A 25,806-nucleotide genomic window follows, 5' to 3' on the forward strand; every position below is an offset into this window, starting at 1 on the left:
GGATATTGTGGAGGAAACAAGGAACAATAAGGGTGATAAGGTGAAGGTGGTAGCTACGGGTGAGGTGTAAAGGGCTGGACGATACCGGCCGGGGAAAGGGGGGTATAAGCTCAATGTGGATGCAGGGGTCATAGAAGCGACTAGTACGGGGATGGTAATTGTTTGTCGAGGGGCTGATGGAGCTGTTGTGTGAGGAGTGTCGCGGCAGGAGAGCGTGGAGATGGATCTAAGAGAAGCAGAAGCCATTGCGGTTCTAATGGGAGTACAAGAAGCTCTATGTCGAGGGTATAAAGAGGTGATGGTGGAAAGCGACTGTTTAGAGGTGATCGAAGCTTTGAAGAATCGTAAGCAGGGTCGCAATGAAGTTTTTATGATTATTGATACGTGCATTTTATACAGTCTTTTTAGCCTATTTTATGCACGTATTTCTATGCTTTTATCGTGGTTTTATGCTACGAAATGCCCCGAATTGCATACTTTGGAAGTTCTTGTCTTATTTGCAGGAATGAGCCATAAAGTAGTGAAATCAAGTCATTTACCGTCCGTTTTGCATGCATTTGGAGGAAGAGATAATTTGGAGCGGGAAATATTGCTGTCTTGGGATGCGTGAAGCTATTTCGGGAGCTAAGAGGACAAGTCAAAGACCAAACTACAAGACCAACACGAGCTGGAACCAGGAACCACTCGATCGAGCAGTTTCTCTTGGTCGATCGAGTGAACAGACGGAAGAACTGTTCGATCGAGTGGCCAACTGTTCGATCGAGCAGTTTCTCTTGGTCGATCGAGTGAACAGACAGAAGAACTGTTCGATCGAGTGGCCAACTGTTCGATCGAGCAGTTACAAGCTATTGGGCTTCTATTCACGTGAAGTTTAGATTAGGTTTTATGTTTTGGAGGCTATAAAAGAAATCTAACAAGAGGACTACGGACTCTCTCTTCTTTTTTCTGCTCCTCTTTTTATCACTTTCACATACATTGTTACTGACTGCCACTTTTGTTCTTAATTTCCGGACTTAATTCAGTAATTCTTTCCTTTCCTTTTCTCCTTTAATTATTGTTTACTTATGTTTATTGTTCTTCCCTTATTTCTCATTTCCCCCTTAATTATGCGTAGCTAATTCCCCCTAGTATGTTAGGATTAGGGAAGCCGTGGTAGCGATGTTTTAACTGACTTGAATAGGTTAGACTTGCGATAGGAATTGTATTAGGCAATTTAACTGTTATCCGGTCGAATGAATGCATGCAGGAGACCATAAATCTAGTTAACCCCGACCTAGATCGAAAGATTGGAAGGGAAGGCTTGCTTAATTACAATAGAGTATTGCAGTGAGGGCGAAAGTTAAGCTGTTTACGCTCTAGGGCGGTTTAAGGACGGAAAGGTGACGACCATAGCTCTTTTTATCAATAGTTTAATCGCCTCAGTATTCCCAATAGTATAAGATTTGATAGCTGCCACGGTAGACCGACTCCTAGCATACTCCCTTTCTCTTATTGCTAATTCCCTTTATCCTTTTTCTCTTGCCTTTAGCCTTAGTAGTTTAGTTAAAATCAATTCAACCCCCATCGTGATATTAGACAGATAAATAGACAAATAGATAGTACACCGCCTCCCTGTGGAGATCGACCCTACTTGCCGCTGACTTCTGTTAGCAGTAATCTAGGTATTTTATTTTTGGTACGAAACGACAGTATCAAATTTTGGCGCCGTTGCCGGGGAGGCAATCTATTTATTTATTTGTTTAAATTTTATCTGTTTTTAGCCTCAGGGGATTTTTCCCTTGAGGCCGTTCTGATCTTTTTCCTTGAGTGCTGTTTTGATAGGCCATACAGGTACTACTTAGACAGTTCTAGGTGAAAGACAGTCAAAGGGAAGGCTTGAGTACCTTTGACCCATCACCGATGTCCCATTATATGGAACAGCTGGTGATCCGCTACGGAGATGTGGTTCTCACGAGCACAATGCACTGTAGTTGTGCCGCCACATCTACCCTATCAATGGCCGCCGCAACAAGATCCCCCTGATATACAAGAAGAAGACATTGCGGAGCTGAAATCCTTGATGGAGACTCTTGCATTCCAAGCACAAGAATATGTCTCGCGAGTTGATAAGCTCGAGTTCAGTAGTTGCTCCTAGCGGTGAGATGGAAGAAGAAGAGATCGCGGAGCCGACATATTCAATGGTAACGCTTGTATCACAAATGCAAGAGAGTAATAAAAATATGGACGCTCGATTCCATGAGCTTGAATCAGTAGTTGCTCGGATAGCGGTGAGATGCAAGAAGAAGAAGTATACCTTCCGAGAGCGGTTCTTCCCCGAGGATACCGTGTTACCCAATGCCGAGGAAGACTTCTATGACTCGGATGACGAGTTTCTATCATATTTCACTGCCCCACACGAGGATTTCAGCACAGATACGGGAGGAATCACTCGATCGAGTGACAATTATTGGTCGATCGAGTGATTTTCCGGAGAAAGTGCTCGATCGAGTGAACATTCTACTCGATCGAGTGGAAATCAGGAGGAGACCGCTTTCGATCGAATGAAGATTCTACTCGATCGAGTAGTTTGGCCATTGGGAGCTTTGGTTCGACATTTGGGTTTGATTTTGATGACGATTTCGATGATGATAATGGATACGGTGAATCTTCCCTATTCAAAGCCGAGTTGGATGCACTTGAGGCTGCGATTTACGGGACGAATTCCACTAAGAAGGGTGTCAAAGAGGCAAATTTGAGTCGGTAATTGCTCCAAGCACGGAAGAGGTAATATCTTCCTTTGTCGATGATTCCGTCATTGAGAGTGACCGACACGAGGTAGTAAACGATAATTTATTTATTGTTTGTTTTAATAGTAAATTGCCTCAGTTGACTTTTGCTGCGCATCCCAATGCTTTACCCCTTCCCAGTAGGTCGTATAATTTGATGATTTTTCACCGTCCTTATCATTTTAATTTCGTTAATCTGAAATGGAGCCCTACTTTATTGACAATTGCTCCCGCGCTCCTATATTTTGTGGATAAATTTAGGAGCGCCCATAGGAAATTTGTTAGATTTAAATGTTTACATATCTTTATTTCCTACTTTTCTATTCCACTTTGGTGCTACTTACTCTTTTGTGTAGCACATGCGCAGCTATTTGACAGGTTGCTGCGCGCTTTGAGCTATTTTGATTGTATTTGATTAGATAGGCTCGAAGAAAAAGAAGGTCGAGCTGGGACCTGACTGAAGCTGGCGCTACCCGGGAGGCAACCCGGCGATTTTATTTTTGCATTTTAATTCATGTCAGTTGTAATAAATGGTTTTTATACCATAGACTATCTCAGTATGCTTGTTTTTGTCCGTTGCGGGCTGTTTTTCATTGCATTTTGCAGGAATACGCTGAGGATCACTCGATCGAGTACTTGTTGTACTCGATCGAGCACTTTTGCTGCCAAATCCATTCGATCGAGCATTTCCTCTACTCGATCGACCACCTGCAAAAGGAGAACCACTCGATCGACCTAGTTACCTTTCGATCGGCGGTTTTTGAATGCCCGATTCACTCGATCAGCTACTATTCCTCTTGATCGAGTGCTATTGACTTGGATTAGCTTCCTGAGACGGTTTTCCGGGCCCTTAGCAACCTCCCATTTCATGGTCGGTTTGGGGAGGTCCCCTTATTCGCGCAATCTTGTGAGTTTTTTCGCATTTACTCTCTTTCTCCTTTCAGTTTGCATTTCCTTTCCATGTTTTGGTACAATGGGGGCATTGTACAGTTTGGTTTGGGGAGGTTATGCATCCATATATGTGTCTGCATGTTGTTTTTATTGCATTTCTGTTATCACGTTTAATTTATGTTTGCATTGTTGTTTATTCTTGTTAAAAATTCAAAAATTCCGTAAAAATTGAAAAAATTTCATAAATTCAAAAATTTCACGTTTAATTTTAGCATATAAGTTGAGTCGGAATGGTATATTTCTATGATGAAATTGCACTATATTTGTCTTTTTGCTTAAGCCTTGCATTAGACTGTTATCTTTTAGCTTTGTCTTATTGCATATCTACGAGTTAATGTTTAATTTAGCTGAACGAATAGACTTGACCTGAAATTTTGGCAACCTACTTATAATTTCTAAGATTTAGAGCCGTATAAACTGGTGTCATTTATGACCAGTTTCATGTAGGATTGTGAGTAGTTACTCCTTGCATATCATGTATCATCAATTTGCACGTATATGAAATTCAATTGCTTTTTGCCATCATACATTCGGGTTAGTGGTTGGTGTCACATGCAGGGAGGTGCTTACAAATTCCCTTTCTTTCATTTTACCCATAAACTCCACATTAGCCAAATCGCGAGTTGACCCTTAGCTACATCCAAATTTAGCTTTGCCTTGTCAAGCTAGTTTAGATTGTTTTGCGGTATATTGTCTATTGTATCAAGTTTGGCTCATATCATATTGATTTGGAGTTGGTAATTTATGAAGAAAAGGAGGTTGATGAGAAAAAAAACGTGAAAAAGAAATAGAAAAAAAAAAAGAAAACGAAAAAAAAAATAAGTTGAAAATAAATAAAGAAAAGAAGAAGAAACCGAAGAAAAAAATAGAAAAAGAAAAGAGAAATGAGAAAAAATGGTTGACGGTTTTTCGCTCCTATGTTCTATCTTATATCATTTGAGGAGTGTTTGCAGTTTGGTTTGGTGAGATTTTGTGCCAAATGAAGGGCATGTATTTATTCATAATTGAGTTGGAAATGGATATGTTTCATATGGTTCTGTTTAGGTACTAGCTTGGCCGCCTATACCTCCACATTCCCATAAATGTTTTGCCTTTTCCTACCCATTGCCTCACTTTACCATATTTTTGTAAGCCCTCGGGCTGTGTGGGACCTCGTTTGGTTGGAATGTGTGTGCACGGTAGCTAGAATTGTCTATCATATTAGTTGCATGCATGTTTATGTGGGTCGTAGTCTAGGTGAGCGACTATTTTTCGTCTTCTCTCTTACATTCATTTGCTTACCCTTTGCTTCATGAGAGAAGAGTGACCCGTGAGAGTCCTTTATTAAAGGTCTTGCAAAGTCGATTTGTTCAGCTACTTTTATAAACATCTTATAACTCGTTTGCATTTGACTGTCTTGCTATAAGTGTTAGTTTGCTTGCATTAAATTGGTTTAAGTGGGCATTTGTAGCTAGCTCTGAGTTATCTTTTCCGTTCCTTTAGTTGCATTTAGTTTACTCGGGGACGAGTAAAGGTTTGGTTTGGGGAGATTTGATACGTGCATTTTATACAGTCTTTTTAGCCTATTTTATGCACGTATTTCTATGCTTTTATCGTGGTACTGTCGTTTCGTACCAAAAATAAAATACCTAGATTACTGCTAACAGAAGTCAGCGGCAAGTAGGGTCGATCTCCACAGGGAGGCGGTGTACTATCTATTTGTCTATTTATCTGTCTAATGTCACGATGGGGGTTGAATTGATTTTAACTAAACTACTAAGGCTAAAGGCAAGAGAAAAAGGATAAAGGGAATTAGCAATAAGAGAAAGGGAGTATGCTAGGAGTCGGTCTACCGTGGCAGCTATCAAATCTTATACTATTGGGAATACTGAGGCGATTAAACTATTGATAAAAAGAGCTATGGTCGTCACCTTTCCGTCCTTAAACCGCCCTAGAGCGTAAAACGACTTAACTTTCGCCCTCACCGCAATACTCTATTGTAATTAAGCAAGCCTTCTCTTCCAATCTTTCGATCTAGGTCGGGGTTAACTAGATTTATGGTCTCCTGCATGCATTCATTCGACCGGATAACAGTTAAATTGCCTAATACAATTCCTATCGCAAGTCTAACCTATTCAAGTCAGTTAAAACATCGCTACCACGGCTTCCCTAATCCTAACATACTAGGGGGAATTAGCTACGCATAATTAAGGGGGAAATGAGAAATAAGGGAAGAACAATAAACATAAGTAAACAATAATTAAAGGAGAAAAGGAAAGGAAAGAATTACTGAATTAAGTCCGGAAATTAAGAACAAAAGTGGCAGTCAGTAACAATGTATGTGAAAGTGATAAAAAGAGGAGCAGAAAAAAGAAGAGAGAGTCCGTAGTCCTCTTGTTAGATTTCTTTTATAGCCTCCAAAACATAAAACCTAATCTAAACTTCACGTGAATAGAAGCCCAATAGCTTGTAACTGCTCGATCGAACAGTTGGCCACTCGATCGAACAGTTCTTCCGTCTGTTCACTCGATCGACCAAGAGAAACTGCTCGATCGAACAGTTGGCCACTCGATCGAACAGTTCTTCCGTCTGTTCACTCGATCGACCAAGAGAAACTGCTCGATCGAGTGGTTCTTGGTTCCAGCTCGTGTTGGTCTTGTAGTTTGGTCTTTGACTTGTCCTCTTAGCTCCCGAAATAGCTTCACGCATCCCAAGACAGCAATATTTCCCGCTCCAAATTATCTCTTCCTCCAAATGCATGCAAAACGGACGGTAAATGACTTGATTTCACTACTTTATGGCTCATTCCTGCAAATAAGACACGAACTTCCAAAGTATGCAATTCGGGGCATTTCGTAGCATAAAACCACGATAAAAGCATAGAAATACGTGCATAAAATAGGCTAAAAAGACTGTATAAAATGCACGTATCAAATCTCCCCAAACCAAACCTTTACTCGTCCCCGAGTAAACTAAATGCAACTAAAGGAACGGAAAAGATAACTCAGAGCTAGCTACAAATGCCCACTTAAACCAATTTAATGCAAGCAAACTAACACTTATAGCAAGACAGTCAAATGCAAACGAGTTATAAGATGTTTATAAAAGTAGCTGAACCGTCGACTTTGCAAGACCTTTAATAAAGGACTCTCACGGGTCACTCTTCTCTCATGAAGCAAAGGGTAAGCAAATGAATGTAAGAGAGAAGAAGAAAAATAGTCGCTCACCTAGACTACGACCCACATAAACATGCATGCAACTAATATGATAGACAATTCTAGCTACCGTGCACACATTCCAACCAAACGAGGTCCTGTCACAGCCGAGGGCTTACAAAAATATGGTAAAGTGAGGCAATGGGTAGGAAAAGGCAAAACATTTATGGGAATGTGGAGGTATAGGCGGCCAAGCTAGTACCTAAACAGAACCATATGAAACATATCCATTTCCAACTCAATTATGAATAAATACATGCCCTTCATTTGGCACAAAATCTCACCAAACCAAACTGCAAACACTCCTCAAATGATATAAGATAGAACATAGGAGCAGAAACCGTCAACCATTTTTTCTCATTTCTCTTTTCTTTTTCTATTTTTTTCTTCGGTTTCTTCTTCTTTTCTTTATTTATTTTCAACTTATTTTTTTTTTTTCGTTTTCTTTTTTTTCTATTTCTTTTTCACGTTTTTTTTTTCTCATCAACCTCCTTTTCTTCATAAATTACCAACTCCAAATCAATATGATATGAGCCAAACTTGATACAATAGACAATATACCGCAAAACAATCTAAACTAGCTTGACAAGGCAGGCTAAATTTGGATGTAGCTAAGGGTCAACTGGCAGATTTGGCTAATGTGGAGTTTATGGGTAAAAATGAAAGAAAGGGAATATGTAAGCACCTCCCTGCATGTGACACCAACCACTAACCCGAATGTATGATGGCAAAAAGCAATTGAATTTCATATACGTGCAAATTGATGATACATGATATGCAAGGAGTAACTACTCACAATCCTACATGAAACTGGTCATAAATGACACCAGTTTATACGGCTCTAAATCTTAGAAATTATAAGTAGGTTGCCAAAATTTCAGGTCAAGTCTATTCGTTCAGCTAAATTAAACATTAACTCGTAGATATGCAATAAGACAAAGCTAAAAGATAACAGTCTAATGCAAGGCTTAAGCAAAAAGACAAATATAGTGCAATTTCATCATAGAAATATACCATTCCGACTCAACTTATATGCTAAAATTAAACGTGAAATTTTTGAATTTATGAAATTTTTTCAATTTTTACGGAATTTTTGAATTTTTAACAAGAATAAACAACAATGCAAACATAAATTAAACGTGATAACAGAAATGCAATAAAAACAACATGCAGACACATATATGGATGCATAACCTCCCCAAACCAAACTGTACAATGCCCCCATTGTACCAAAACATGGAAAGGAAATGCAAACTGAAAGGAGAAAGAGAGTAAATGCGGAAAAACTCACAAGATTGCGCGAATAAGGGGACCTCCCCAAACCGACCATGAAATGGGAGGTTGCTAAGGGCCCGGAAAACCGTCTCAGGAAGCTAATCCAAGTCAATAGCACTCGATCAAGAGGAATAGTAGCTGATCGAGTGAACTGGGCATTCAAAAACTGCTCGATCGAAAGGTAACTAGGTCGATCGAGTGGTTCTCCTTTTGCAGGTGGTCGATCGAGTAGAGGAAATGCTCGATCGAATGGATTTGGCAGCAAAAGTGCTCGATCGAGTACAACAAGTACTCGATCGAGTGATCCTCGCCGTATTCGCAAAATGCAATGAAAAACAGCCCAAGAATCGACAAAAACAAGCATCCGAGATAGTCTATGGTATAAAAACCATTTATTACAACTGACATGAATTAAAATGCAAAAATAAAATCGTCGGGTTGCCTCCCGGGTAGCGCCAGCTTCAGTCAGGTCCCAGCTCGACCTTCTTTTTCTTCGAGCCTATCTAATCAAATACAATCAAAATAGCTCAAAGCGCGCAGCAACCTGTCAAATAGCTGCGCATGTGCTACACAAAAGAGTAAGTAGCACCAAAGTGGAATAGAAAAGTAGGAAATAAAGATATGTAAACATTTAAATCTAACAAATTTCCTATGGGCGCTCCTAAATTTATCCACAAAATATAGGAGCGCGGGAGCAATTGTCAATAAAGTAGGGCTCCATTTCAGATTAACGAAATTAAAATGATAAGGACGGTGAAAAATCATCAAATTATACGACCTACTGGGAAGGGGTAAAGCATTGGGATGCGCAGCAAAAGTCAACTGAGGCAATTTACTATTAAAACAAACAATAAATAAATTATCGTTTACTACCTCGTGTCGGTCACTCTCAATGACGGAATCATCGACAAAGGAAGATATTACCTCTTCCGTGCTAGGAGCAATTACCGACTCAGCTGCCTCTTTGACACCCTTCTTAGTGGAATTCGTCCCGTAAATCGCAGCCTCAAGTGCATCCAACTCGGCTTTGAATAGGGAAGATTCACCGTATCCATTATCATCATCGAAATCGTCATCAAAATCAAACCCAAATGTCGAACCAAAGCTCCCAATGGCCAAACTACTCGATCGAGTAGAATCTTCATTCGATCGAGCAGTCTCCTCCTGATTTCCACTCGATCGAGTAGAATGTTCACTCGATCGAGCACTTTCTCCTGGAAAATCACTCGATCGACCAATAATTGTCACTCGATCGAGTGATTCCTCTATCTGACAAAGACTGAAATCCTCGTGTGGGGCGGTGAAATATGATAGAAACTCGTCATCCGAGTCATAGAAGTCTTCCTCAAAGATTGGGTAAACACGGTATCCTCGGGGAAGAACCGCTCTCAGCAAGGTATACTTCTTCTTCTTGCATCTCAGCTGCTATCTGAGCAACTACAGATTCAAGCTCATGGAATCGAGCGTCCATATTTTTATTACTCTCTTGCATTTGTGATACAAGCGTTACCATTGAATATGTCAGCTCCGCGATCTCTTCTTCTTCCATCTCAGCTGCTAGCTGAGCAACTACAGACTCGAGCTTATCAACTCGCGAGACATATTCTTGTGCTTGGAATGCAAGAGTCTCCATCAAGGATTTCAGCTCCGCAATGTCTTCTTCTTGTATATCAGGGGGATCTTGTTGCGGCGGCCATTGATAGGGTAGATGTGGCGGCACAACTACAGCTGCATTGTGCTCAGCAGAACCACATCTCCCGTAGCAGATCACCGGCTGTTCCATATAATGGGACATCGGTGATGGGTCAAAGGTACTCAAGCCTTCCTTTGATTGTCTTTCACCTAGAACTGTCTAGGTAGTACCTGTAAGGCCTATCAAAAAAAGACTCAAGGAAAAAGATCGGAACGGCCTCAAGGGAAAAATCCCCTGAGGCTAAAAACAGATAAAATTTAAACAAATAAATAAATAGATTGCCTCCCCAGCAACGGCGCCAAAATTTGATCTTTGTCGTTTCGTACCAAAAATAAAATACCTAGATTATCGCTAACGAAGTCGGCGGCAAGTAGGGTCGATCTCCACGGGGAGGCGGTGTACTATCTATTTGTCTATTTATCCGTCTAATGTCACGATGGGGGTTGAATTGATTTTAACTAAACTACTAAGGCTAAAGGCAAGAGAAAAAGGATAAAGGGAATTAGCAATAAGAGAAAGGGAGTATGCTAGGAGTCGGTCTACCGTGGCAGCTATCAAATCTTATACTATTGGGAATACCGAGGTGATTAAACTATTGATAAGAAGAGCTATGGTCGTCACCTTTCCGTCCTTAAACCGCCCTAGAGCGTAAAACGACTTAACTTTCCCTCCCTCACCGCAATACTCTATTGTAATTAAGCAAGCCTTCCTTCCAATCTTTCGATCTAGGTCGGGGTTAACTAGATTTATGGTCTCCAGCATGCATTCATTCGACCGGATAACAGTTAAATTGCCTAATACAATTCCTATCGCAAGTCTAACCTATTCAAGTCAGTTAAAACATCGCTACCACGGCTTCCCTAATCCTAACATACTAGGGGGAATTAGCTACGCATAATTAAGGGGGAAATGAGAAATAAGGGAAGAACAATAAACATAAGTAAACAATAATTAAAGGAGAAAAGGAAAGGAAAGAATTACTGAATTAAGTCCGGAAATTAAGAACAAAAGTGGCAGTCAGTAACAATGTATGTGAAAGTGATAAAAAGAGGAGCAGAAAAAAGAAGAGAGAGTCCGTAGTCCTCTTGTTAGATTTCTTTTATAGCCTCCAAAACATAAAACCTAATCTAAACTTCACGTGAATAGAAGCCCAATAGCTTGTAACTGCTCGATCGAACAGTTGGCCACTCGATCGAACAGTTCTTCCGTCTGTTCACTCGATCGACCAAGAGAAACTGCTCGATCGAACAGTTGGCCACTCGATCGAACAGTTCTTCCGTCTGTTCACTCGATCGACCAAGAGAAACTGCTCGATCGAGTGGTTCCTGGTTCCAGCTCGTGTTGGTCTTGTAGTTTGGTCTTTGACTTGTCCTCTTAGCTCCCGAAATAGCTTCACGCATCCCAAGACAGCAATATTTCCCGCTCCAAATTATCTCTTCCTCCAAATGCATGCAAAACGGACGGTAAATGACTTGATTTCACTACTTTATGGCTCATTCCTGCAAATAAGACAAGAACTTCCAAAGTATGCAATTCGGGGCATTTCGTAGCATAAAACCACGATAAAAGCATAGAAATACGTGCATAAAATAGGCTAAAAAGACTGTATAAAATGCACGTATCAATTATTAATGATATTCTTGAGTTGGGTTGTAATTTCAATTCTATTGCTTGGTCTTTTATAGGTAGAAAGTTTAATCGAGTTGCTCATGGACTCACTCATGTTCGTCCATGGCGCTTAGGTTATCATAGATGGGATGCAAGGCTCCCGGAAAAAATCTTGAATTTTGTCGAGTTCGATTTTATCAATAGTATGTAACCCCTTGGGGTTTTCCTTCAAAAAAAAAAGAATTTCCATGAATTGAGGAAGTAACCAAACGAGCACTTAGATGGAATTATATACAAAAGAATTTGCATTAAAGTAGAAAGTGACGACCCTGATTGGGGTTGGGTGGCCCAGACCGGGGCTGCCATGTCCTATGCATTTATTTACTTTGTCGAAGTAGTAATTTACGTCCCCGATCGGGGTTGGCAGCCCCAGTCCGGGTTATGTGATTTATGCGAGTAACTATTCTCAACTTTGGCGGTTGTTTATGATGATGATTGGTTTTGGTACGAAAACCAACATTCTTACCACATTTTAATAGGCTTTTTATACTTATATTTTAAGTATATATAAGAGGAATGTGAGAATAAGCATTCTAACATTTGTATCGTTCAGATTTCGCATTAATAAAGTAAAACTAAAAACTCATTAAGTATTTTGTTCTTTATTCAATAACATTTGACAAAGTAATCGTCTTATTTTACAGAGATTCGTGCAACCTTGGGTTTAAAGGGTCGAAAAACTCTAAGGGGGTGTATTTAACACGATTCGATTAGGTGTAATAAACAGTTCCTTGTATGGTTCTATTACAATTTTAGTGCCTTTTGTTGCGTATCATTTGTTATTCAAACTACAACAGAGTCTAACTTAATTGGTTGTTGATTAGAATCTAACTTAGGTTGATTGCTGATTAGCGATCAATTGAAATTAGCGGCTAAGCTTATTATAATCACTAAAATCTAATTGCTAACTGGCACAAAAACTGACATTTAACGATCATTTATGAAGAAGCTTAGCCGCTAATTTCAATTAGATTTTAGTGATCAAATGACATTTAACATCATTTATGAATATTAGCGAGGTTGTTACTAATAGAGCTGGCAAATATGCCCCGACCCGCCTGAGAATTTCGCAAACCGAAACTTACCCGACCGGATTCGGATGATGACCCGTAAATCGACATGACCCAATGATCAGTGATCCAAACCCGGCCCGATCCAAGATTGACCCGATTTAATTGATTACCCGATACTCCAATAATTATTAACCTTATTAGTTAATATTGATAAAATGAAGGATTATTTCATGGGAATAATCCGTCCTATGAGTGCCCTGCAAATAACACTTCATCCTATCAATAATTCCAATTAAATCCATCCTATCCACCATTCTTCCCATAACAAACTCACTCAAAACAATGACCGGTTACTTTAGGTTAATTATAATTATAATTAACAAAATCAAACACCCTCTTCTAATTCCTCTTTACTGTCATCACATTCACCACTCACATAATATCACCACCATAACCTACCCTATACATAACATCTTCCCATCATCATCATCATCATCGTCATTATGTCTACCTTTCCTGAAATCAATTGCAAACCAATAACATCTTCAACGACATACAACTTTGAACCAATCTCAAACCTTTCAAAATCCCAACCAAACAAAACCCAGAAAAATCAAATCTCAAACCCTAAAAATTCTGAAATCACCAATTCATTTTGTTAGTAATTGAGCATTAAGTATTGAATTGCTGAGATTGGTTTGTTACTGTAGACGCCTTTGCTGAACATCACGATTATTTTGTGAAATTTTGCAACTTACTGCACTTTTATTTGAGCAATATTCATTCAATAATTGGGGATTATGTCTAGGCATGATAGGGGATTTTGATTTCAAGGATTTTTTCGGGGTGTTATGGTATTGACATGTCTAGTGCTTTGTTGATTTTATTTGATGGATTTATATATCATGTATTTGTTGAAATCAAATTGGGGTTTTGGCAGTGGTAGACTGGTAGTGGTGTAGGGTGTTATTGTCTTTTTGTGTGAGGATTGCAAGAGATTTTGGGCATTTTTTAGGAGGAAATGAATTGATAATAGGGGAATGAGATGAAGATCAGGGCATGCTTATTGCTTACCTGAAATCAACTCAAGACTTGTACTTTCCTCTTGTTCTAACAGGTGGTATGGCGGACGACGATTATGGAAGAAATCGAAGATGAGTGGAGATAGGTGTTACACTTGTTAGTGGTGGTTGATTGTTAAGTGTAGATCGTGGAGGTTTGTTCCAACGTATTTTTCCGGTGGTGAGGGTAGGGTGTTGAGATTTGGCGGCAGAGTGGTGGTTGGGTTGGTGGAGGGTGAAGCGTGAAGGGTAGAACAATTATGGAGGAAGGTGAAGTTAATGGAAAATAAGGAATGACGTATTGCTTTTTACCTAAAAATAATAAGGGTGACCTGTTCTTCAGGTTGCCCGTCTACTAAGAGTATTATGGGAAGAATGGTGGATAGGATGGATTTAATTGGAATTACTGATAGGATGGAGTGATATTTGCAGGGCACCTATAGGATGGATTATTCCTATGAAATAATCCTAAAATGAAAGTGAGTGATTAAGTGTTTATATTGATACGTTTGACCCAATAATGAAGTACACTAACTAAACCCAAAAATGGTCAAAAATCTAAATATGATGCTAAAAAATGGCATTTGGTTAGAGAAAGGTAAAGGTAAAGGTAAAGGAAATTAGAAAGGGTAAGAAGGGGAAAGGTAAGAGATTACCTAAAACTTAACTAAATATTGGGTTACATCAAGAAAATGAAGTGTGCTGGGTTGTGGGTTGTTTTGGTGTGCGGGTGATGGTTTAGGTGGGGTGATTGTGGTGGTGGTGGTGGCAGTAGGTTGGCTGTGGTGGTGGTGATGGTGGTGGCGTCATAGTGGTTGTGGTGGTGGTTTATGTAGGGTGGCTGTGGACTGTGGTGGTGGTTTAGGTGGTGGTGTGGCGATGGCGTCGTGCTTGTGATGGTGGTGATGATGGGGGTGGCGTCATGGTGGTTGTGGCGGTGGTGGTTTACGTGGGTGGCTTTGGTGGTGGTTTTGGTGGTGGTGGAAACGACGTCTTGATGGTGATTGGTGTGGTGGGAGTCGCAAGTGTGGTGGTTTATGTGGGGTGGCTTTGGTCGTGGTTTTGGTGGTGGTGGTGGTGGTGGTGGTGGTGATGGCGTCTTGATGGTGATTGGTGTGGTGGAAGTCGCAAGTGTGGTGGTAGGTAAATAAGGTGGTTGAAGAGTAACAAGGGTAATGAAATCTCATACCTTGGGAGGGTAAGGAATTAGATTGATTGAGGGGTAAAGAATGGAAGTTTCATTCTTATGTTTGTGTCAAACAAACACCAACAAAGGAAATCAATAACTTTATTTCCCTATCCCTTTCTTATAGACCTCCAACCAAACGTCCAGGTGATAAAGTAACCGAACCCGATAATGACGCAACCCAAAACCGACTGATACATCAATTGACCTGAAATGGCTCGACCCGAACCAACCCGACCGAAAAGGTAGGCTGGCCCTACATAACCTGAAAACCGATATGACCTGAAACCCGAAACCCGATATGACCCAACCCAAACCAAACCCAACCCGACTAACTCAACAAAAACCTTAACAAACTCGACCAAACCTAACGATTGACCCAAGAAAGAACATGTACTCAAACAAATGTCTCAACTCTCAAAGTCTCACCCCAACAACTAATATTAATCTGTAAGGCCTCGAACCTAATATGTACCAAAGTGGCTCTGTAAGGGTGTTCAACTGTTTAGAACCAGGCCGGACAGGTGAACCCGGATACCGCCCATCCCTTTTCTCAAGCTCGGGAGACCAAGCCGGATTGGACTGGTTCTGTCCGGGTTAGGGGTTCGGAGCACCTTTTAAAGCCAATTTTTTATTTGGTCCAGAACGAAGCGAAACGGAGAACGGTTGATTGGATTTTCCATACTCGGAGACCGGTCCGAATAACAACGGGTCCAGTTTACCGGTCCAACCCGACCAGTCCGACCCAATTTTTGAACAGCCACTCAACACGCCCCATCGACAGTTGAGTTCAACCGGACCACTTCAATGTTCAGATTAATTGCAGATTAGCTTCACAACAGTTCATTTATATTCCCGTTATATCATTATACAAAACCAAGATTCAAAATACAGTTCCTGTAGAACATCTAGCTGTGCACTGGCGAAGGGTCCTGTCCTTGCCTCAACTTTGACTAAACCCGAAAAACCAAAAAGAAAAAGAGTGCACTTTTGATATTGACTTCCAAAAGTAGTAGTAATACAGGCAGTTTTCAAAATACATACTATACGCCACCAGCCGCTAATCTGAATTCATTCCTGCAATAATCATATATGAACCTATCAGCAAAAGTGATGAGCAACTTTATGGTAAACCCGGAATTAAGGCCATGAGTCAAAATGGGAAAAAAAAAAAAAGAAAGGAGTTACCTGAGGTAATTAAGCAGGAATATTTTTACAATCTTGTGACGCTTTGCTAGGATTAATTGAAGGGCAGGTTCCAACATCAATATTATTACTCTCAGGATCTTCAGAATCAGGCTTAACCTCAATTACTTCAGCAATCACTCTTGGGAGCTCATTTAGCATGCGAGTTTGCTCTTCTTCAGACTGAAGCAGTTCTCTTCTTCTTCGGAACTCGTATAACGTGAAAACCCATCACAGTTAAGGAAACATTTGACATATTTAGTATTGACTTGTAAAGATGGTCTCCGTTCTCATATGCATCATATGCACATAAAAAGATTAAAGGGAATTATATAACTTACGTATTCTTTATACAGAATCTCATACGAGAGGGTCTCGTGATAAGATATCACGAACTGACCCATTACACGAGATACGAAGTAGTAATTATTCATTTCAGGTTTTGACTGTGTTTAGGGTACATGGGTGGGGGCTGTAGTTGGATTAGGTTCGTCTCACATTAATTATGAGATCGTTTATCAGAAGTCTAACGGTTCTTTGTAAAAACTCTACGAGTACTACATACAGAGTCTTTTTTTTCAAGAAATGGAGGATTTCTTTTTCAACGGAATATTCTGCATGAATCTCAAGGACAAAAAGAGGAAAAAAACGCGACTGATGAAAGGATATTCAGCTCTCCGTCCCTTCTCGTTAGCTTGATCAATACGGTACTTTAATAAGGAAAGTTCTCGGGCAATCGCCTGAAAGATGTCATCGTAAGATGATGATTCAAATTAAGCACATTAAAAGGCGCAAGAGGCAGACGCAGCCATTGATCAATATGGCAGAATTATGTTACTCTGACATGCAATATGAAAACAACACTGACTTGTGACCTTTGAGCACTTGAATGATAATGAGATAAGATATGAGAGTTTTAACGAGTTATGGCTATGATTGTTATAGTTTTAATGAAAAGGAATGATATGATAGATATAACTCACATATTTTGTTATATCTTCATGGAGATCTTTTGCTTTCTTCTCTACCTCTACCTGCGTTGGAAATTGAACAGACTCCGTTAGAACAAGAACAGATATTTCCACTCCATTTTCATCACAACAATTTTTTCCAGAAGATAACTAACTGAAAATGTCGAATCTAAAAAGAAAAAAAGATTGATACAGCATTAAATATTTTTAGTTCCTCGTTGCATAAACAGCGACCTGCACAATCACTAAAATTAACAAACTTTTAGCCGTATCCAAGTGCCCATCCCCTTCAGAAGTCGAATATTGCATTTACTTGCAACTAATTTCCATACTCTATCAAGAAATGTTAATGAGTATATAGTAAATACCATGAGACCCAATATTATTACATGGAAAGCCTTATATAACACAAAAACAGAAAGAAAGATAGAGAGCTTACAACAGTAAGCTTCGGAATAAGGCCAGTTTCTATTTTCTGTAGCAAACACTCGCAGTCTTCCTGCATGACGATAGCCAATTGAACAGATTCTTAGTAACCAACAAAATTTACTGCACTCTTCATTCACGAGAAAATCAGAAAACCTTAAATGGATTAATTTGCAAAGGCAAAGTACGAAATGGCAAATATATGATTCACACCAATATAAATGATTTAGATAACTTTGAATTCACGCAACGAACAAGGAAACTATATATCATCCCCACCATGCAAATTTCAGACAGGATGTTTGGAAAAGAGAAGAGAAGGGGTAGTATCAGATATTTAGATCAGTAACAGCATAATAGGGCAGTTTCAAAGTTACGGTTTACAATGTACTCCCTCCGTCGTCCCAATCATATTATATTTTTATTAATATCTTTCATACTTAACTGCGGCCAAAACAAAGATAGTTGAACTCAGCTCTCAAGCATGCCATTAATATCAAAACGAAGAATCATGTGATTACAAGATACCATAAGGGGATTTAAACTGCCAGGGAAGAGACTGAAGGTTACCAAAGATACATCCTCATTCGACAACATGCGCATGGAGATGTCATTAGGCAGATTAGACACTTGAAGAAGAACAATCTTCTTCTCATTCCCAAATTCCTTCTTGATTCCTAAGAATACAAGAAGAAAAGAATAGAATTAGCATAGGAAAACATTACAAAGAATTTGTTCTAAGTGAATAAACAGAGCTATATACTCGGTAATTGATATACATGTGAACAAATGCACAAGCTTATCAGTTTTTACTGGGTTGTGTTTTTCTCCAATTTGGCAACTCCTATAATTTGGCTGAACAAAAAGGGTCGTAATGTTTTACAGACCGAATGATGTATTCGAAATGTTAATATTTATACCATAAACTAAAGTGTATTTATCATTATTAGATATCCATCTGAATTCATTATAAGAAAAAAGTCCCTATATTTGAACTCCATTTAGAGATTTGACAGGCTTAACAGATGATTAAGAAAACAAACAGATCTCGTAATATCAGTATCTTATCATTGCCTGATGTACGTATTTTACCTGTCACAGGGAGAAGCTGATATGGATACTTAGGATCAACTGGCTCCGACTTGACTTTCACAAAGCTTCCCATCACTTTGCTTTCAAATGTTTCACAGTTTTCCAACAGACTTTCCACTAAGCCTCTCTTCAAATAGACCAGCTGCATGTTTTGTGGAACAACGGTTGCGAAATCACTATAAACAATCTTAGTAACAGTCTCTATCTTTTTAGGTTCTTCTGGTATGACTTCCTTTCCGAGAAACTTTTCCATAAGCTGCCCTTTATGCTGTAATGATGACTCCATATTTTTCCACCAAGCCTGTTTTTTAGTAGGCAAGGTAGCATATTTTTCTTCATATCCTGAACTATACCCGTCATCCTCCGACTGCTCCAGGTTCTCGAGAAAATGAGCTTCGATTGCGTCATTTATTTTATATATGCTGATTGTCCTTCTTTTCAATAAAGGGCGCAAGCGTGCATCACAAAGTATTATTTTCCTTTTCTCGGGATGAAAGAGCTTATTTTCTTTAGCATACTTATGTATGAGGGAAGACACATCACTCTGGAAAAGTTTTTCGTTTGTATCGACTCCAATAGCTGCAAGGAATTCTATGAGAGATTTCGAAGCCCAACCAATGTACTCTATTCTGCTAGAACCTCTTTTCCTTTTTGGTGTTTTTTTGGGCCTCTTATTATTAGTTCCTATCACAGGCTTACCAGCACGCTCACTATCGTGATCATCACTATTGTGATCATCAAGCATAGGTTCCCTGTTCTCCTCCAGTTCGACAGACTTGTCCGACTCATACTGGGGCTTAAGAGGCTTGACCCTGGCTTTTTCACCTTTTTTTATTTGAACATCGGCATCATGCAGATCTAACAAGGTCAATCCTTCTTTTTCTTTAATTATATCCCAGTATTCTTTGAAAAGACCTTCGTACGTTTCACGATCTTTAAAGTCGACCGTTTCCTGGATCAAAAAGAATAGTTAACAAGAGAAGGGTAATGAAAGAATTGGAAAGCATCACATTCATCAGGCATGGGATAAATAACCCATGGGATTCAAACTTCAAACACAAGTTATTAAGAATCATACTTTATAAGATCACTTGCAGAAAAAAAAATGACCATTAAGATTTACGAAGGTACCACATACTGACATACCCCATCAGAATCAACGTCCATTCCTTCATCTCCAAGTAACGCAAGATGAAGGCAGTCGTTACATAATCCTTTACTCCCTCTGACTCGAGCAAATGAAACTTTCTTGAAGCAGCTCTGACAGACAGCATTAGTACAGCAGTAACACTGATACTTGGAACTTCTTTTGCATTCAAGGCAACTATGCCAGTCTGATATGCAAAAACAGATCATATGTCAAGGAGTATACCTTCTGATTCTAGAGTCTAGTTGACGGATATGGACATGTTTTTCAAATAAAAATTGATTTTCAGATCACAAATTTTGTTGAAAGCCGAGGCACATTACATAAGTAACAATATTCAGTGTTGAATGCACCTTAGATTCTCAATTGTCATAACGACATTATCCCAACGCTTCTAAGCCTCTTACCGTATTGAATACAGAGTCGAGTTTGCATTGCCCCACTATTACTTAACAATACAAGAAACGCAGACAATCGATTTTACTTTATTTCATTATACTCTAAAAGCCAAATGATCGTGAACCCTTGCCTCCATGGAAGATTCAGTTAACCTTAACATGTCAAAGAGTACACAGAAATTATCTGCCTCTTTCGATCCCATGAGATACCAAGAGTTATTAAGGTAATACAGTAATACAGATTAAGTTTAATAACTGCATATGATCATACTAAAATTCAGTAGATAGTCAAACATAGATAAATACTCCGGATCAGAAATTGGCATCAACGTAAAGATAGTCAAACATAGATAAATACTCCGGATCAGAAATTGGCATCAACGTAAAGATAGTCGAACATAGATAAATACTCTGGATGTCAACCAAATTTGCTTGGATTTTGTTGAGCGATTTGTAAAGTAAAACACCACGATGTTACGAGGACTTCTAAAGTAAAAACTTTACCACAAATCCACAGAACATCTGTTTCTTCAGTTGATTCGTCCAGACCCACGCAATCAGGGTGAAACGCTTTAACACAGTCCCTGCACAAACCCAATCATTTAAGAATGTATGAAATTCAGTAGATACGCATTAAAGAATCGAACTGTGAAATTAAAACTATTGACAGTTTGAGTCAATGAAAAACAGGAAACTCCCTATTTCTAGACAATAAGAAGTAAAAAGTAAAGCCAACTGGAGCATCATTAAATTCTAGTTACACAAATGGCAGATCTTTGTTTGGTCGGCAGGGGCAGTGCCCCTATCGACTGTTTCATTACATTCACATTCCCATATATAATTTTTTAGTAGGCCTCCTCGATCAATGGTCGAGTGGTGAATAATTCAAAGCAAAGACTAAAGCCAACTAGGCATCATTAAATTCTAGTTAGATAATGGCGGACTTTATCTGGTTGGGAGGGGACCGGCTCCCGCCGTTTTTTTTTTTTTTTCTTTTAGTAGGCCTCCTCAGGCCTCACTCAACAGTCGAGTGGTGAATAAATTAACCTCATCCCACTCGATTTTACACAACTTTAGTCTTTAGCAACCACATTGTTAATTAACAAAAGTTGGTTTTTCTATACACAATCTCAATAGAAATCATCTTAAATATACTACCAGCAAGTCACGTGCAATCCTCCATAACATCCTTTCTTCCCCACATGCCATTTCTTTTAATATTACTATTTGGTTGTCATTTGTGGGTCATTGAAAAGTTCAGGTGAAACAACCTACCACAACATTTTCTTTCCCCAAAAATAACCTAAATTTCTTTTTGTCTATCTATCTTCACCCAAAAAACCCGTTTTCGTCCCTCATCGCCTCCGTGTGCCTCGCGCCTTTTAAAACTAAGCTATTGAGTCAATTAATCACATAAAAAAATCCGAAAACATAAGAAAAAAGCCCTTATAAGTTGATCTTTTGAGTATATCTAAAGTAAACAACCCTAAATTAATAAGAAGACCCTAATCAATACACAATGCACCAAAAATAGAATGATCAAGCATGAATTTTGGACTATCCCCATTAAAAAACATGCTAGTATGCTACATGCTACATTTCCCCTAACACAAATTCTCATGGTAGACGGACATTATACGTCTCTTCAAAAAAACAAAAAACCTAGGGATTGTGAGAGGTCTTTTTGAAAGACGGTCACAAGCGGAACTTATTGCTCCCCTAAAAATCTACTTTTTATTAATCAAAGATCAGCTAAAAAAACTTAACCCATCAAAAGTTCGACTAATAAATAAACGGTCACACACAGTAAGACGGTCTTATTCAGCAAGCATAATCAAGAAACATACTACATTATTATAAATTGATGATCAAAACTATAAATACAAGAAAAAAAGATACTAACTTGTGATCACAAACAATGAGAGTACCACCATCTTTACAAACAAAACAGTAATCTTCTGAAACCTTTTCATCATCTTCTTCTACTACTTTATTTACTTCATGCTGTTGTTTTTTTACTTGTTTTTCCTGCTGCATTACACAATTTCTCTTCTTTTTCTCCATTTATTATTGATTGATTGATGTGGGTAAACAGTAATTATTTTGATTAGTTGGAAAGTTGAGTTATTCTTATGGGTGTGTTTAATTTTTGTTGTTGTTGTTGATGTTGTATATATACACAATTATGATGAAGAACAACGCAAGACCAAAGTGTGTGTTTTGGTCATTTGTAACTTGTAACGCACCTAACGTAATTTGGTAAGATTACCATGTGGCTTGGGATTCTTTACCTCGATCTTCGTGATTTTGTTCTGTCTTTGGAAAAAAAATTCGGGGTAATTTTTTGATTTATTGCCTTTTAGGTATTATCCAAGTTGTGGAAATACACAATTTATTTCCTAAATTTGTTTATCTTTGATAAATTGTGTTCCTTTCATTGTATGATTGGATAAATTTATTTTTCCGATACTTTAACGATATTCGATATTTGTACATATTTTGCGTATTTAGTGTTCCGTAATTATTTAGAAAGTTGGGTCGTTTGGTTCAGTACTTAGAAATGGAATGGAATGGATTGGAATGAGAAACCATAGGAGTATGAGTTCTAATTTCATACCTTCCAAAACATGTTTTGATTTATTAGAAAAATAATAATGAAGGAATGGAGTTTGAATCCATGGGGAGGAGATAGGTATGGGATTTCAAGGGATTGGGTGGAATGAGAATCTATCAGATTTTAACTCCATTTCAAAATACCACAACCAAACACTAGAATAACTAGAATCCATTGCATTCCATTCCAAACCTCTCAACCAAACACCCCTAAGTTGTACATTTGTAGATAAGTACGTTTTTTTTTTAGTATGGAGTGATTTAAAAAGTGTCAGTTGTACATTTGTAGTTTCTAGTGCATGGGTGAATTTAATACCTTTTTTTTGTATGGAGTGATGTCGTGATGAGGTATGCATTTCTTGTGTTAGAAATATTTCCGTCCTTCTCGAGGACGTCCTCCTCACACACATATGAGGATTTTACAATATTTAATTCTGTGTGTGGTTCTTCTCATGTGTGTCTAGGGAGGACGTCCTCCGAGAGGACGGAAGAATTTCCCTTGTATATGGATGATAGTTTTTTTCCATATTATTTCCAAAATTTGTTATCTTGGATAATTATATTCCTTTTTATTGTATCATTTGATAAATTTATTTTTCCGTTATTTTATTGATGTTCGATATTTGTACACAATTGTCGTTTTTAGTGTTCTGTAAATATTTAGAAGTGTAGGTTGTACACTTCGAAAAGCATGAATGAACGCAATATATGTTTCAGACCGTCTTATTGAAGACGTCTATTATCCGTCACAAACTAAAGACGGATAGTGGCTCTCTCACAAAATGCAAATGAGAGGAGAAGCGGGATAGTTTCCGTCTTCATTGAGAATTTGTGTATATGCTTTTAGTATGGAGTATTGGAGGATGTATTTATTGTGCTTGGACGATAGTTTTTTCCTTATTGATAACTCTTACGAAACCCCAATACATTTTACGGGAATTTGGCATGCCAAGCTATTTAAGGTGTTGTTTGGCCTAGTTTATGTGAAATAGCTTTTACTTTCTAAAATGAGTTTTTTCATAAACTACTTTTTGAAAAAGTTGTGGTTGTTTGGCCTAACTTTTGTAAAAGTAGTTTCTTAACAAATTGATGTGTTTGGCCTACTACTGCTTTTTAGTTTTTTTTTTTTTTTTTTTTTTTTTTTTAGTTTTCATAATCCTAAGAGTTTTTGGGAGAAGTAGAAGCAAAAGCATCAATTTGGTGCTTCTGTTTCTAGTAGGTTTTTATTAACTTCTGATTTTTCAAAAGTAGTTTTTTATCTCCCTAAATTATAGGTGGTGTTTGGCCTAACTTTAAAAGTGCTTTTGCAATTGAAAAGGTAAAAATTAGGCCAAACACTATAAATTAGAGAGGATTAAAAATGTTTTTAAAAAGCCAAAAGTTGATAACTAACCCCTAAAAGTAGAAGTAGAAAATTGTTACTTCTACTTCTACTTTTCACTGTAGTGCCTAAAAATCTCAAAAAAGTAGTTAGGCCAAACATAAATATTTATTAAAAACAAGATTTTACAAAAGTTTTGTCAAACAACCGAAATTTCTCCAAAAAGTGACTTGTTAATAAACTCATTTTAAAAATAAAAAGTTATTTTACATAATCAAGGCCAAATAGCACCATATATGTGTTTGGCCCCGCTTCTACTTTTACAATTAAAAAAACACTTAGAAAGTTTGGCCAAACACCCCCTAAATTATTTTATGATAAGCCGGAATGATAAAATATTTTTGAATATGAATCTCAGGTTTTTATTATTTAGTCTGATTTGATTTGATTCCTAAAAAGATTATATGAGTTTTATACTTCTGGATTTGAAATGTGTATTCAATTGACAATTTATGTTAACGAACATCAATTATTAGTTTTCCTATTTTAAACCTACCAGTTTTAACCCATCCAAAATTGCACGGATATAGATTTATATCAAATGTTATCATGTGATGATTCAAAAAACATGTTAAAGTTCTACATCATATTATCTTACAATTTTGGTTTGTAAATATGTTTGCAATCAAGAGTTTGTAAACGACGGGTCTGATAAAGACGTGGCGATTTAGAGGAAAACTAACCCTTCCCATCGAAAATATATATATGTAAAAAAGATTGTTATTTAAAAATACATAAACACCAAAAAAAATTATCAAAATATCACACTGAGGGGGCGTTTGGTACGGGAAAGGGTAAGAGAATGAAATCAAGAAAGGGTAAGAGAGAGAAATGAATGGGATCACCCATATTATACTTGGGTGTTTGGTTGACAATTAGAGGAAAAAGGACTTAAAAGCCAACATCCACCACCTCCGCCACCATTACCCACCACCTGCCACCATTATCTACAACGACACCACCACAAGTAGCGGCGCCGACGATCTTCCTCATGGTACCCCACGGCGAACCTAATCACCGCGCTCACGCCCTCAACAAACACCACAATCCCGACCCCAAACACCTTATTCATTCTAAAAAATCCACCACAACCCTTCGAAAACCCCTCCCCTGCCCCTTAAAACACCAGATCTGGTGTGGCCGACGTCGGGCGGTTGTAGTGGTGTGGCCGAGGAAGGTGTTGGTGGTGGTTGGTGAGGTGGGAGAGTTACTGAAGGTGTTGGTGTGGTGTTTAGTGGTTGAGGATATGGGGTAGCGTGGACAGGCGGCGTCGCTGGTGGTGGTTGTGTCGGCGTCCCTGGTGGTGGCTGTGTCGGTGTGGTGGGAGTAGGGTGTAGGTGGCAGTGGTTGACGGTGTGAGAGGGTGTGGTGGGTGTTGGTGGTAGTGGTGAAAATAGGGAGTTGGAGGAAGAAGGGCTTATGGGGTTATGGGCTTACCCAAGGGGGGGAGGGGTAAGGATGAGAATGGTTTTGGGGGTAAGGGGGGGGGGGGGTATGAGTTACCCTTTCTTTGTGTCAAACAAACAACAACAAAAGGAATCAACCATTTTTATTCTGTTTCCCTTTCCTTATTCCCCCCAACCAAACGCCCACTTTAATTGATAAGGTAAATGTCATTACCAATTGTGACAAATTTATTTGTACAAAACATTTTTTTTTTATTATTAGGTATGTAACTTAGGGATGGCAATAGTGGCTCAAACCGAAACCGAAACCGAACCGAACCGAAGGAAAAAGTTCAATCCAAATCCATCTTTTGAAAACCCATAATCGATCCACTATTTAAA

At 38.6% G+C, this 25,806-nt stretch overlaps 1 protein-coding gene across 1 annotated transcript; it reads right to left on the bottom strand.

The window, feature by feature from the left end:
• Positions 1–15,635: 15,635 nt before the first annotated feature.
• LOC141647386 (uncharacterized protein At5g08430-like) lies at positions 15,636–22,345 on the bottom strand. The gene is made up of 10 exons (XM_074455538.1): positions 21,929–22,345; positions 20,530–20,609; positions 19,627–19,814; positions 18,481–19,432; positions 17,959–18,065; positions 17,402–17,461; positions 16,975–17,025; positions 16,661–16,731; positions 15,995–16,211; positions 15,636–15,883 (listed from the first exon to the last, which is right to left on the bottom strand). Exons 1-9 carry the CDS (start codon positions 22,087–22,089, stop codon positions 16,004–16,006), a joined length of 1,878 nt encoding a protein of 625 aa, XP_074311639.1. The 5' UTR covers positions 22,090–22,345; the 3' UTR covers positions 15,636–15,883; positions 15,995–16,003.
• Positions 22,346–25,806: the final 3,461 nt, after the last annotated feature.

Source organism: Silene latifolia, chromosome 3 (assembly GCF_048544455.1).
Source record: "Silene latifolia isolate original U9 population chromosome 3, ASM4854445v1, whole genome shotgun sequence".
NCBI lineage: Eukaryota > Viridiplantae > Streptophyta > Magnoliopsida > Caryophyllales > Caryophyllaceae > Silene > Silene latifolia.